Source organism: Chiloscyllium plagiosum, unplaced genomic scaffold (assembly GCF_037043375.1).
Source record: "Chiloscyllium plagiosum isolate Xiang-an unplaced genomic scaffold, Cpla_swu_hap1 HiC_scaffold_32, whole genome shotgun sequence".
NCBI lineage: Eukaryota > Metazoa > Chordata > Chondrichthyes > Orectolobiformes > Hemiscylliidae > Chiloscyllium > Chiloscyllium plagiosum.
Genome location: NW_028270170.1, coordinates 5,576,938 through 5,591,949, shown reverse-complemented (window position 1 = coordinate 5,591,949; position 15,012 = coordinate 5,576,938). Strand labels below are relative to the sequence as shown.

The 15,012-nt window shown below is 40.8% G+C and overlaps 1 protein-coding gene across 4 annotated transcripts in view; it reads right to left on the bottom strand.

The window, feature by feature from the left end:
- The window catches only part of LOC122539753 (uncharacterized), a 59,535-nt gene that overhangs the window by 26,534 nt on the left and 17,989 nt on the right, over positions 1-15,012 (bottom strand). For all 4 annotated transcript variants that reach the window (XM_087977732.1, XM_087977734.1, XM_087977733.1 and 1 more), the window contains 6 exons: positions 12,679-12,834; positions 9,622-9,771; positions 7,340-7,488; positions 5,734-5,803; positions 4,711-4,881; positions 3,303-3,518 (listed from right to left, as the gene is read on the bottom strand). In XM_087977732.1, the coding sequence (XP_087833858.1) occupies positions 3,303-3,518; positions 4,711-4,881; positions 5,734-5,803; positions 7,340-7,488; positions 9,622-9,771; positions 12,679-12,834 (912 nt within the window). The remainder of the gene's footprint in view (positions 1-3,302; positions 3,519-4,710; positions 4,882-5,733; positions 5,804-7,339; positions 7,489-9,621; positions 9,772-12,678; positions 12,835-15,012) is intronic.

The window sequence follows — 15,012 nt, the reverse complement described above, 5'->3', positions numbered from 1 at the left end:
GTGTGGCGTTGATGATCCGGTGTGTGTTCTCTATTTCTGTGTTTTTAATGATTACAAAGGTGTCATCCACATATCTGACCCAGAGTTTGGGTTGAATTTGCGGTAAGACTGTTTGTTCTAATCTTTGCATTACCGCTTCTGCTAGGAGTCCAGAGATGGGTGAGCCCATGGGTGTGCCGTTGATTTGTTCATATATTTGGTTGTTGAATGTGAAGTGTGTTGTGAGGCACAGGTCCAGTAGTTTGAGTATGCCGTCTTTGTTGACAGGTTCAACATCCTGTTGTCTGTTCTGTATGTCCAGCAGGTTGGCTATTGTTTCTCTGGCTAGGGTTTCGTCGATAGAGGTGAACAGTGCTGTTACTTCGAATGAGACCATGGTTTCTTCCTTGTCTATGTGTATATTTCTGATAATGTCCAAGAATTCCTCTGTTGATTGTATAGAGTGTCTGGATCTGCTGATCAGGTGTTTCAGTTTCTGCTGTAGTTCTTTAGTCAGTTTGTGTGATGGTGTCCCTGGTACTGATACTATTGGTCTGAGTGGGATGTCCGGTTTGTGCACTTTAGGTAGCCCATAGAATCTGGGAGTGTTGTTGCTTTCAGGTTTCATTCTTTGCAGGTCAAACCTGGTTATCTGTCCGTTTTTTTTGTAGGTTCCTCAGTGTGTTGTTTAACCTATTGGTGAGCTGTGGGGTGGGGTCAAACTCCCTCTTTTGATAGATGTTAGTATCTGCAAGTAGTTGTTGCGCCTTTTTGGATGTACTCTGCTTTGTCCAGGATGACCGTCATTCTGCCTTTGTCTGCTGGTAGTATGATTATGGTCTTATCGTTTCTTAGTGATTTTAGTGCTTCCCTCTCCTTGGTGTTGAGGTTATGTGTTTGTCTTTTCCTTGTTATCAGAGGTACGATACTTTGTCTCACTGTTTGTTGTGTCTCTTCTGTCAGTCCATTGTTCCTGAGTGTGCATTCTAGTGCTGCTAGGAAGTCTGCTGTCTTGGCGTCCCTGTGGTTGTAGTTGAGTCCCTTGGCCAGTATTGTTCTTTCCGTGTCTGTGAGCTGTCTGTGGGAGAGGTTTCTAACCCAGGTGTGTATTGTGGTGTCCTCTCTGTTGTGTGTTAGTTTGGCCATTTTTTCTTTTAGTGCCGTTTTTTTGCGGTGTGCGGTCCTGTTCTGTCCTATGGTGACGGCCTGTTCTATGGTCCAGGTCCATTTCTGATTGGTGGTTTTTGAAATTAACGATTTTTGGCGCGCAATTTCTTGTCTGTATTTGTGAAGTCTGTTGTGTTAAAAACACAGAAATAGAGAGCACACACTGGATCATCAACACCACACTCACAGGAATCCGATTCACTAGAGAGGAAGAAAAGAACAACCAACTCCCATTCCTAGACGTGATGGTACAGAGAACACCCAATGGAGAATTCACCACAAAGGTATACAGAAAAGCCACACACACAGACCAAGTCCTAAAATACAAAAGCAACCACCCCAACACACACAAAAGAAGTTGCATCAAGACACTATTCAAAAGGGCCACCACACACTGCAGTATACCAGAATTGCAAAAAGAGGAAGAAGAACACTTATACAATGTATTCGCCAAAAACGAATACCCGCGCAATTTCATCAACAGATGCCCAAGGGAAATGAGGACATGCCACAATGAGGACTAGCCACACTACCATACATCAAGAGCATTTCCGAACAGACAGCCAGACTACTGCGACCACTAGGTCTCATAACAGCACACAAACCAACAGCCACTCTCAAACAACAACTCACCAGAATGAAGGACCCAGTACCCAGCATGAGCAAAACCAATGTAGTGTACAAAATCCCATGCAAGGACTGCACAAAACACTACATAGGACAAACAGAAAGACAGCTAACGATCCGCATCCATGAACACCAACTAGCCACGAAACGACACGACCAGCTATCCTTAGTAGCCACACACACAGATGACAAGCAACATGAATTCGACTGGGACAACACTACTATTATAGGACTAGCCAAACAGAGAACAGCCAGGGAATTCCTAGAGGCATGGCACTCATCCACAGATTCAATCAATGAGCACATCGACCTGGACCCAATATACCGACCACTACAGCGGACAGCTGGAACTGACAACCGGAAGCGGCAGATTCAAACCACTACAAATGCCGGAGGAAAGATCACAGAAACGCTTCACAGGAGGCTCCCAAGCACTGAGGATGTCACCTAGACAGGGGACGAAACGTCTGCAACACAAATTCCCAGCTCGGCGAACAGAACCACAACAACGAGCACCCAAGCTACAAAGCTTCTCACAAATTTTGAATTTAATCTTATTTAAGAAAAACAGACTCCCTATAAAAATGGTGACTATTTCTGCAACTCAATTTCTCATTGCTATTTGATTAAAGAAAACTTGATATGCAATTGGTTTACAAATCAAGCATAAAAACTCATGAATTTTATCATTACTTTGGAGGAACAGATTTCAATTATTGTCTATGTTTTCCTGATACTTTGGTCATGCATTATTAAAAGGGTTTCAACTTACAACATTCATTCCCCTTAATTTCAACATTTAAAAAAAATCATTGGACTCATATATTCTTTTGGAAATGACTTTGGAACTCTGTACCTCAGGAGGCAGTTCAGGTGGGGGCACATTGAATATTTTTAAGGTGGAAAGAAATAGATTCCTCTTAGGCAAGGGAGTTAAAGGTTATCAGTGCAGCTTGGAACGTGGAACTAAAACCACAAACAGATGAGCCATGATCTTAGCGAATGGCAGAGCAGACTTGAGAGGACAAGTATAAATCTAGGCAGAAATTGTGCTATGGGCAGCAGTTCATCACAATTTTTAGTGGAACAATTAATGCGTGTGAACTAAATAGTTGACACACAAATTAAAATTTCAAATGCTTTAAAATACAAAGTGCTTTATGAATCATCCTACCCACTTTCCAGTGAACTCTCCAGTGAAAGGACCAAAGGTACACAATCAACAAGGAAGCAAAATTGAAACATGAATTGAAAATCCAACAGTCTAAATTTGGAATTACAAATATTGCTTTCAAACAGATTGGAACTCTAAGCTCTGAATTCATTACCTAGATCCCCTTGCCTTTCTATTGCTGTCTCATCTTTTACAACACGCCTTAAAACTTCTCTCTTTGACCAAGCTTTTCGTTATCCACCCGAACAGTTCCTTATGTGGCTCAATGTCAAACATGAGCTATGTAATTACATTGAGAAAGGTGCAAGTTGTCATTGTTGTGGCTGTTTAACAATGATTTTCAGGTCACGCTTACCTCATTCTTAGAAACAATTTGGTCCAACTTTTCAAATTTGCTTTTCCAGTGCTGAATTTCTTCATGTGCATCTCGGAGATCGGTGTTACTCTTCTCGTAGTCAGCCTTAGCTGTTCTCAGCTCCACAACGGTTTGAACCTGCTGCTCTTTAGCCTGCTGCAACTGTTCTTCCATGGCCGTCAGACGTTGTTGGAGATTCACTACTTGCTCTTGCAGCTATCAGTACAAATGAGAACCAGACCAATGACAACATCATTTTGTTTAAAAGTATGACTACGCTAAGTCCTGTACATATGAAACAGAGTCATAGAGATATACAGCACAGAAACAGGCCCTTCGGTCCAACTCAGCCATGCTGACCAGGTTTCTTAAACTGAACTAGTCCCACTTTCCTGCATTTGACCCATATTCCTCTAAACTTTTCCTATGTACCTGTCCAAATGTCTTTTAATGATGGAATTGTACCCACATCTACCACTTTCTCTGGCAGCTCTTTCAATACACACACCATCCTTTGTGTGAAAAATTACCACTCAGGTCTCCTTTAAATTTTTTCCCTCTCAGCTTAACCTATGCCCTCTAGTTTTGGACTCCCCTACCCAGGGGAAAAGACCTTGGCTATTCATCTTATCCACACCCCTCATGATTTTATAAACCTCTAAGTTCACCTGTCAGCCTCCTACACTTCAGAGAATGTAGGCCCAGCGTATCCAAGACGTGAAGGTTTGAGTTATAAAAAGAGTGGTACTTACAAAGAATGTCACAAGCTAGAATCCTACATTACAGAATGAAGCCATTTGTATCTTTGAAAGAGTTGTTCAATTAATCCCACTTTCCCTGTTTTATCCCCATACAGAGATTTTCTTTTTAAGTATTTCTTTCAATTCCTCTTTTGAAAAGGTACTATTGAACTCTCTTCTGCGGCCTTTCTTGTTGTGAATTCCTGATTAGAACAATTTGATTTGTTAAACAAAAATTATTTCTTCTCATTTCCTTCCAATTTTTTTTGTCAACTATCTTAATCCTAAGCATTGTGGTTACTAGTGGAAACATATTTGGCCACTCTTGTCTTTGCAGAGTTAAGCTACTGCAGCCAGACTGCTACCGTTAGAGCCTTTAGACTTAAAGCAAAAGAAAAGAAATTCATCTCAGGTTCATATTCTAATTCACTGTTCAGCCCACACCAAGGTTATGCACAAATACAATGCAGTCAACAGTAAAATATCCAACTCTTGCTTTAGCTTCCGAGTGAAGAATAATTGAGATGGTCGAGTGGACACACAGAACTTGTGGACTCTCGTCCCTAATAAACACAGCACTTTTTAAAAAAATCAAAGACAGGGAAGAATGAATGTGAAGAACATGGAGATTGTAGTCTGGGACTAGGCTGAGTTGGAGGTGATGGTACCTGTCTTTCAGTAGTTAGACTGGCTGTCTTCAGTTTCTCACAGTCGGATAAGGCTTGTTGCAAGTGCAGAACCTCGGCTGTTTGCTTCTGCAGTTCTATTTCCATTCCAGACGTCTTCTTCAGACCCTCTGCTAACTTCCCATTTTCTTTTTTCTGGTAATCGAGTTCAGACTAGGAAACAGAAAATAAGAATAGATTACGATCTTTTAGCAAAGAATACCAATTGCATAATGAAGGTCCTTAATTTGTTCCACCTCCTCTCATTTGTCGACTCTATGCTGGATAACATTGTGCAGGCATTCCAGGTGAGGAAGGTTCAAGATTCAATTTCTCGGCTAGGATGGCTAACTGATCTCAGCTGCGGGTGGTGTTTCCTATTACAGTTTAGCTTCGTTCAGCAACAATGAGAAAATTTACAAAGTTGGCCACGTCAGAATTGCAGGTGGAGACCTTACCAACCTCAGAAAAGGTGCTCAGTCAAGGATTGGGCGAAAAGGGGGAATCAGGGTCATCTGCCATCCTCACAATCTTTACTTGCTTAATACTTGCTGTGAGGAATCACATGTATGAAATGGCCATTTGTCAAGCTGCCCAAGAAGACACAAACTTGTGGAATTCTACCTTAAACAAGGGGCTAATGGTTTCTACTGGGTGGGTGAGGGGTAGTGAAGGCAGGAAACCTAGCACAGAAGAGAAAAGGTACCTCAGTTGTTTAATACCATCTTAAGACAGGACAATTATCACCAAAAAAAAACTCATCAGGAATAGCACTGCTAATATTTTACTTGAGTTTACTCTTTGCGAATCTTCTAAGGTGGTTCAAAGGTACCTATTTTTCCTGGAGCTAATGTATGGAAACCGATTTGGACTGAGCATGAGAAGTTGGAGATCCCATTTTTGTGGATGAAATGTGTTTGAGTGGAGATCTGAGCTGAAGAGACTGCTACCGTTCCAGAATCTACAATCTCAAGGTGTTCCCTCAGGAATCAGCAAAAGCCCTTAACTCAGTGGAAACTGCCTTACCCGAAGGTGTTTGATGTTGTCCAGTGAAACTTCCAACTCTTTGGCAATCTGATTCTTGGTTTCTGCCAGGCTGCAAGTCCAAGTACAGTGAGGAGTCAGAAAGAAACACTTTCCCTTTTATGTTCTTTTGAAAAATAAACTATTCATGAAGTTTGAGTATATCCATTTAGAATATTCATTCAGAAAAGGACGATGAAATGAATAGCACTTGTATAAAATGTGAGGATCCACATTTTATATTGCCTGAAATATTTTTATCAGCATAAATCTATCTTTCCATACCCATAAGACACTGGAACAAATGCAGGTCACTCCACCCAGAGTCTACGCTGCCATTTAATGACATCGTAGCCGATCTGATAATCATTAGCTCTACTTTCCTGCATTACCCCCAGATACCCTGCTGATTAAAAATTTACTTATCTCAGCCTTAAAAGCTCAAAAGTTAGGGATTTAGTCACATGGTCCACAGCATTTTCTAGGCTGTGCAAATTGCATTGGATCTGTAGGAGTTCAATATTTTAGCACCGAGACAAATCTCTTTACTAGGCTAACACTTCTCAAAAAGTGTGCCCTATCTCTCCTATAATCCCTCTGTCCAGCTAGAAGATATTAACCATCATACTGGTTGCTTAATTAATTTCCCTCCTTCTGAATGGGTACAATAACTATTGCTTGCTGCAACACAAATCAGGAACTCGACAGTTTAGATCAGATTAGATTAGATTACAGTGTGGAAACAGGCCCTTCGGCCCAACAAGTCCACACCGACCCGCCGAAGCGAAACCAACCCATACCCCTACACTTACCCCTTACCTAACACTACGGGCAATTTAGTATGGCCAATTCACCTGACCCTGCACATCTTTGGACTGTGGGAGGAAACCGGAGCACCCGAAGGAAACCCACGCAGACACGGGGAGAACGTGCAAACTCCACACAGTCAGTCGCCTGAGGCGGGAATTGAACCCGGGTCTCTGGCGCTGTGAGGCAGCAGTGCTAACCACTGTGCCACCGTGCCGCCCACTAATGGACTTAGTTGAACTGATGTTAAAAAATCCAGTCTAGATTAAGTCAATGTTCACAAAGATTCTTGTCGATTAGCGAAGAGAGGCACAGAACTCCTTATCCTGATATTTGTCCTTTAAACACAACACTGCTGGGCACAAGGTTTACATCATTGCATGACCGTACCATAGATATTAACCACAGTTTAGTGTTGGCATTCTTACTGCTACAGCAGAAGATTTAGAATCTAAATCCCTTTCCAGAACCCAGAGCACAAAATTCAGACTGACACTCCTAGTGCAAGACTGAGGGAATGTTAAACAGATGTTAAACTGGAGAGCCAGCTGCCCTCTGAGATGAATGTGAACAGCAAGAAAAAATGTTTCCACTACTCTAGGGTGCCAGTCAGTATATAGCCTCCAACCAAAGTCCCTGAAAACAGGTCGTGTGGTATTTCACTTCATTGCTGTTTGTGGGATTTTCCAGAGTGCAAATTGGCTGTCAACTTTCCCTACTAGCACAATTACACTTAAAAATATTTAAATTGCTGTAGACTCCAAAAGATACTACATAAATACAAGTTTCTTTTTCCCATTACTTTGTTAGCTCAGTCTCCTTTGTGCTGATCTCCATTCTCAGTGTCTTGGCTTCTTGCTGGATATGTTTTGTTTTATCTGCAGCTTTGTCATTGTTCTGTTTTAACTGCTCAACAGAGACTTGTGCCGACTCCAACTTTGCCTGCAACTCCTTAAACAAAGAAAAATTAAACAGATGTAGCAAACCAAATGTCAAAATTCAGCCTACTAGAGGTAACTCTGCTGTGACACACAGTCGTGAATTTTACAAAAAATAATGACAATATTTACAGGACAAGGAAGAGTTAGGGATGTTTGATGAGGCTAAAGGCATGGTAACAGGAATGCAGTGGAAAAGTAGCTTTAATAAAGAGTGGGGTTAGTAAGCAAAGCAAAGATCACTTTGGATGAGAAATTCAGGGAGAAGCCGAGCAGTGGCAGCAAGCCAGTGTCTGATGGCAAAACTGGCAGAATGCAGTCATAAAGATATATAGCATGGAAATCGTCTCTTCGGTCCAGTCCAAGAGTCATCCAAAGTTGAAGAATTTGAGGGCTAATTGCGCAGTCTACAAGGAGCAGAATTGTTAAACAAATAGAACCAGACATTCAAGAACGAAAGAAGGAAATACTTTGTCACATTAATATTTGGAACTCTCTTTGCAAGGAACAATTGGTAGATTAATAATCAATTTTTAAAAATGGGATTGATAGATTTTTGTTAGTCAAAGATACCAGGGGATTCAGGATAAAGTTAGGTACCCAGGATTATGTTGCAGATTGGCCGTGACCTTTTCGAATGGCAGAACTTGCTAAAGGGGCTGAATGCCTTCCTCCTATTCCTCTGGCCAAGTGGTTTAGGCTATAGCAGTTTGCTCAAGTCAGGAGAAACAAGGATTTAGACAGGTTTGAAAATTAGATCAGAGACTTTGAAACCAACTGCAAGTGATAGACTGTGCAGAAACAGACTCTGGCATCAGCATTTCTGGTTTAGCTGTGGTTTGTAAATGTTAGAGAAATGAAGGAGTGTGAGAAGACCAACAAATGTGTGGATTCTGTCTGTAATGAAGGAATTGACTGAGGTGGCAGGGACAGAGCTAAGTGTGCAATGCATGGAGTTGGAAGGATGTCGTCTTAATAGGAAGCGATGCAAACAGCATGAGATCATAAGATGTCGGAGCCGAAGTACACCATTCGGCCAGTGTCTGCTGCATTATTCAACAAGATTGTGACTGATCTAATAATTCTCAACTCCACTTTCCTGCTTTTTCCATATCCTTCAAGTCCCACACGGATTAAAAACCTGCCTGTCTCAGGTTTTTAAAAGGCCCAACCACATTAAAGACTTCCACAGAGTCACTACCCTCTGAAAGATGATGGCCTTGTGTGTACCATCCTTTATTCTGAGAATATGCCCTCTGGGTCTAGACTCCTGTACAGGGAGAAATAATCTTTCTGCAGCTACCCTATCAAGTCTCCTAAGATCACTTTTCATTCTTCTGAACTCAGAAGAAAACAGGTCCAACCTAGTCAACCCTCTCCTTATAAGAAAATCCCTCCATAGACTTGATCAACCAACAGCTCATTCTCTGGATTGTCCCCAATGCTAGAACATTTTTCATAGACAAAAGGCCCAAAACTGACACAATATTCCAGCTTTGGTCTAACTAAAGGCTGGGACAGGTTCAGCAAGACTTCACTATTTTTATACTCCATCCTTCTCTTTGGAATAAGGCCATATTTCTGTTGGCCTTCCCTATTACCTGCTGAATATGTAGGCTCGTGTTTTGTTATTCAGGCATGAGGATTCCCAAAGTTTTCCAGACACCTACAAAATAGAGTTCTGGGATACAGACTGCAACCATAACATGTCAGTGATTAAAAAATCTCAAATACAGTCCTGTGAGAAACACTTACGTTTTACTTCAAGCAGCACATCCACGAGTTAACAGGTAGAAAACTCATCTTTGAGCTCGACTCTAAGTCCAGAGCTTGGGAACACAAAGTGCAACTGACACTCTTGTGGTACCTGCAGGCAGCAGTATTGTCAGAGGTGCCACCTCTTGAATGAGACATTGATTCAAGGTCCCGTCTACTCTCTCAGCTCAACATAAAAGAACCCACTGCCCTATTTGAAGAGGAACTGGGAGATTGCTTTTCACGCACCATGATGTGATCTTGATGTTTTACTAAAAAGCTTTCAGCAGTTTTATACCAAGCTTTAAGAATACTTTGTAGCCAGCGACTGAGTGGTTTTAGAGTCAAAAATCTCAAATCACATTTAAAAATAGCATCACACCATAATTACCTGATTTTCCTTTTGTACTTTTAAGAACGTTGTGTCTCTCTCAGCTAATTCCCTTCTAAGTTGCTCAGTCTTTTCACTCTGTGCCTTTAATTCCACCTCATTATCCACCTTCTGTTCCAACATTTGTTTCTCTAATGCCAACATGTGCTTCTGTTGAATAAAAATAACAATAGGGAAGGAATAATTATTCTAGCATGGAATTACATCCATTGCATATTGAGCCCATAATGGGGTAGGACAGGCAACAACAAAATACGCTGGAAATACTGTACAGCACACAGTCAAGTGAGAAGACAGATTTACATCTGGGGTCTACAGACTATTTGCTAGATTTACACTTATGGAAGATCCAACCCCAAGATGTTTTTTTGGATTTTTCTCAGAATCTGGTTTTGTGAACAGATTTCATTTTTATTTCTGATTTCCACTTGTGAAAGAGTATTTTAAATTGTGAAAAGATTACACTAGAGTATCTGTCTGCTTACTAGATGGTACAGAGCCATCATTACAAAAGAACTATAGGTATCTCTCTCGATTAGAGAAAGACAATTGTTATTTATAGCTCAAACAGCATCAGTCCACAAAGTGGAGCAGGGGAGGGAAGGCAAGGCCTCCCTAAAATATCACATCTGGCATGGGGATGGATCAGACTCTACTGGTTTTATTCTGCACCACACTCTCATTATCTAACCAACTGAGCTAACCACCTCCGCACAGAGAGCTCTGTAAAACATTCTGGCTTAACACCAATTATTCATTTTACAATGAGAAACATGACTTGGTTCACAAAGACCAGCTGAAACGTTTTACAAGTATCCAGATCTCAAGTTCGAATTAGAATTAGAATTCCTACAGTGTGGAAATAGGCCCTTTGGCTGAACAAGTTCTCATCGTCGCTCAAAAGAGTATCCCACCCAGGCCCATTACCCTACATTTCCCCTGAACACTATGAGCAATTTAGCACGGCCAATTCATCTAACCTGCATATCTTTGAACTGTGGGAGGAAACTAGAGCACCCTGAGAAAACCCATGCAGACATTGGGAGAATGTACAAACTCCACACGGACAGTTGCCTGAAGCTAGAATCGAACCTGGGTTCCTGACGCTTTGAGGCAGTAGTGCTAACCACTGAGCCACCATGCCACCCCAGAGTTTCTGCTCTTTAGGGCAATATGGTGAGGTCTTACAAAACTTCACAAAAGATAATCTATGTACGTTTCATTTATTTGAAGAACCTTTCCTCAACAAGGTCAGTTAATTTTCACAGTGCTCTCAGGTTAGTTTTGGTGGGGGTTAAATGTGGAGTATAGTCTTCACAATATTTAATTCAAGGAACTCTGCTGTAGTCATAAGTAACAATAAATGGAGGGGGAGCGGGGAATCTTGAGGTTTTGTTGTACTTTGATGTAGCACCTTATTAAGTGCCTTTTAGAAATCCAAGTTTATTACACAAAGTACAAGTTCATGGTATCGGTGGCAACACGATTAAAGGATTGGTTAGCTAACAGGAAGCATAAAGTAGGAATTCATGAATCTTTTTCAGGTTTGCAAATTGAAACCACTGCAGTGCTTCAGGGAGTATGGCTGGGTCTTCAACTAATTGCAATCTCAGTCAAAACTGGACTGTGGGGACTGAATGTACTGCAGCTAAATTTGCTGGTGGCATCAAGATTGCTAAGAAATTGAGTCAAAAGGATGTAGACAACAGTTAAACAACTAGGCCAAAATTCAGCAGATGAAATATAATGTGGGTAAATGTAACCTTGCCTACTTTCACAGGAAGAATGCAAAAGCATTATCCTACTTAAATGGCAAGAGGCTGTAGAATTCAAAAGTTTCAGAGGAATCTGGGTGCCCTGGTATAGAACTCACAAAAACTTAGTTTGCATATAATTCGGAATATTGATGGAATGGATTGAAATATTGGTGTTTATTTCAAGAGGAAAAGAACATAGGAATGGGAAGTTTAACTGCATAATGTGAAGCTTTGATGAGATAACATGTGGAGAACTGCAGCATTTTAGTCTCCTTATTTCAAAAGAATATTGCACTAGTAGCCATTCTGAGAGTTTGTCTCTTCTTAGGACTTGTCTTATGAAGAAATTTGAACAGACTGAGTCTTTATCAATGTAACTTTAGAGACTAAAGTTTGATGAGAGATTATACAAAATAGATCTGTTTTCAATAGAATTTGGGAAGGTTAAGGGGTGATCTGATCAAAGTCTTCAATACAACAACAGAAAAGGGAGGATAGATAAACTATTTCCACAGGTTAGGAACTCTAGAACTAGGGGGGGACAGTCTAGGAATTAGGGTCAGATCACTCAAGACAGATGTTAAGAAGCACTTCTATACACAGAGCGCGGTAGATGTTTGGAACTCTCTTCCACACATAGCAGTGGATGCTGGATTAGTTGTTAATTTTAAATCTGAGATAAATAGTTTTATATTAAGCAAATGTATTAAGAGATGTGAACCAAAGGCACAAAAATGAAGTTAGGGCACAGATGGCTGTGACCTCATTGAATGATGGAACAGACTCAAAGGGTTGAATGGCCTACTACTGTTCCAATGTTATGTCAGTTTAGGAATCAATCACATTCAGGACAACCTGGACCCCAGGAGGATCACTAGCAGACAGCAAGAGCCAGTTAAAAACAAAAAGCTCTTCCTGGCTACTGTTCTAGAAACATCCAGCAAGTTTCATCTGCAGCTGCCATTAGCTACAAACAAGCCTGCATTAGCCAGTAGCCAAAGGCATAATAATATAGAAATAACTAGAACTGTTTGGTAATGCTGTATGAGGGACCAGGATCTAGTAAGAACAGGACAACTCAATATTTACAAGCCTCGGTAAATGGGGTTCTGATTCATCTCATGGATATACAAAACTTTGCAGAATTATTTTAAGAGAAGAAAAGCTTTTAAATTCACATGTGTAATGTTTCAAATTTAACTGCTGGTCTCTATTTCACAGGAATAATTCTGATGCATGAGATCCAATGACTATGCCCAAGGTCATTACCTCCGCAGTGATTAAGAGAGTTTTAATGTACCTTATTTATCTCCAATGCTCTAAAATATTCTTCCTTGTCTTGTGCCTGTGTTTCAAACTCTTTGATCTTTTCTTTCAGGGCTGTGTTTTCCTCCACTAGTTTCACATTGCTGGCCTTCAAATCATCTTTCTCTCTTTCTGTTTCTTCAAGTTTGTCCTATTGCAGACGTATTTCAGAAAAAAAAAGGAAAAGCATGAGACATATTTGGGAATGTTGGAATCATTGCAAAGTTTTCAAGAATATCATCCCCATCCCCCTTTGAATTGCACTGTGAAAACCTTAGGTATTAAAAGCTAAATAAAAACCCTGGTGACTCTCGACTGGTTCTGCATTAAATATTTGAGTAATCGGAATCTGGAGAGGTTTTTATCACGAAACAAGTTTTTATATTGTCATAAAACCAAGGTCCAAGCAATGCCATATGCAGCTCCTGAAATTGTACTCCGATTTCACACCACCTCTTCTGAAGGAGCTGACAATTGATTTATGGTTTAAAGGATACCAGCAGCCAACAAGTGCTTCATGCCTCACCCGGGTAACTTTGGTCAGTTGCTAGAGGCCAAAAGTATAAAACAAGGAGTATTACTCGAAACTGTGTGCAAAAGCAGAGAGATCTGGGTATTATGTACATAAGTTAAAGGTGGTAAGACAGGTAGAGGGAGCTGTTAATAAAGCATATAGTATTCCAGACCTCATAATTGGGGCAATAAGTACACGAGCAGGGAGATTCTAATGACTTTATCAAAGTCATTGGTTTGACCTCAGGTGGAATATTGTGTACAGTTCTGCATGTCACTTTGTAGGAAGGATGTGAATGCATTAGAGAAAGTGCAGAACAGGTTTATGAGAATGGTTCCAGTGATGGCAAACTTCAATTATGAAGGTAATTAAGCAAGTTGGGACTGTTCTCCTTGGAGATGAGAAAGCTAAATTGAGATTTGGTTGAAATTTTCAAAATCATAAGGGGTCTGGGTACAGTGGATAGGGAGAAATGAATGCAGAATCAGAGGGCACTGATTTAAAAGAAGAACAGAAACTGCTGAAGAAGCTCAGTAGGTCTGGCAGAATCTGTGGGGAGAAAGCAAAGTTAACCTTTCGAGTCCAGTTGCTGCCAGATGTGCTGAGTTTGGCCAACAATTTGTCTTTGATTCAGATCTACAGCATCCACAGTTCTTTGTTTTATTGAAGATTTTTATAGATGGTTCATGCAGTTATTTCAAACCCACACTCCAGTAGTAATGATATAATCACTGAATGATAAAGTACAGACAATAACTAGGAAACAGGTTATTCCAGGTTTGAGAGACTATAATATCCCCTGTGCACAAAGGCAACAGTGAATTCCCAGCATATAATAGTGTTGTGACTTGCTGTTGTGCCACACTCCCATCCAATGTCTGGAAAGCTGCTCTCAGGAATACAGCATGGGACTCCTGCCTAATTAGGAACCACCCACATGGTAACCAACCAAATTCCATCATTCCACAAAGACCAAAATGCCAAACAATGCCCAGCTGCTTCCTCACAGCAAACATGGAATGCACAAGAGCAACCATTCCATTTTAATAGGACCTTTCTGCCTGCTCTATGGTAATGGAAGTCTCCTAACAACATTTCAGCATTCCTTGGATTTGTTTTACTGGAGAGAAAAAGTGAGGGAGTACCACCATGAACATTCCACAGCAAGATCTACGAATGGAGTCTGAGAAACATATGGGAGTAGCCATCATGCTGAGAGTCATAGATAAAGGAAATGCGGGCTGCAAGGCTCTTTTATGAGCATCACTGATTCAAAACATTTGCACCTTTGACTCCCGACAGATAAAAGTGCAGTCTTAACAGTCACACCAAGAAGCCCTGCAGTCTAATCTAACTTCCAGCAAACGTCAAAAAGTAATCCCCCAGCTCTTAAAACAACCAGTCTACAAAATGTCAGCAATGTGACTGGAAGGGTTTCGAAGGGATGCATTGTACAAATTCCGACTTGAGGACCCAGGTGACTTTAATTACTGCAATAAATTTAAATGCTCAAACGCTAGCATGTCACAGTTCATGGACACTGAAATTATTCAGTGCTACCACAGCTAACTCCTGATCCTAATTAGTTTAATAAGCCACACCCTGTTAAAATCAGAAGTCCCCAACAGTACTAAACAAAGCAAAGCCTGCTCAGGTTTTTTAAAAACAATGTCTTGTCTCTGCCCTGGATGGCCATTCCAGTACCAGAGCCATTGCTCTTCGGAACGTCAACTACTCCCCGTTACAACATCAAAGCAAATTATTGCAGATGCTGGGAATCAGAAATGACAACATAAAACACTGGAAAACTCAGCA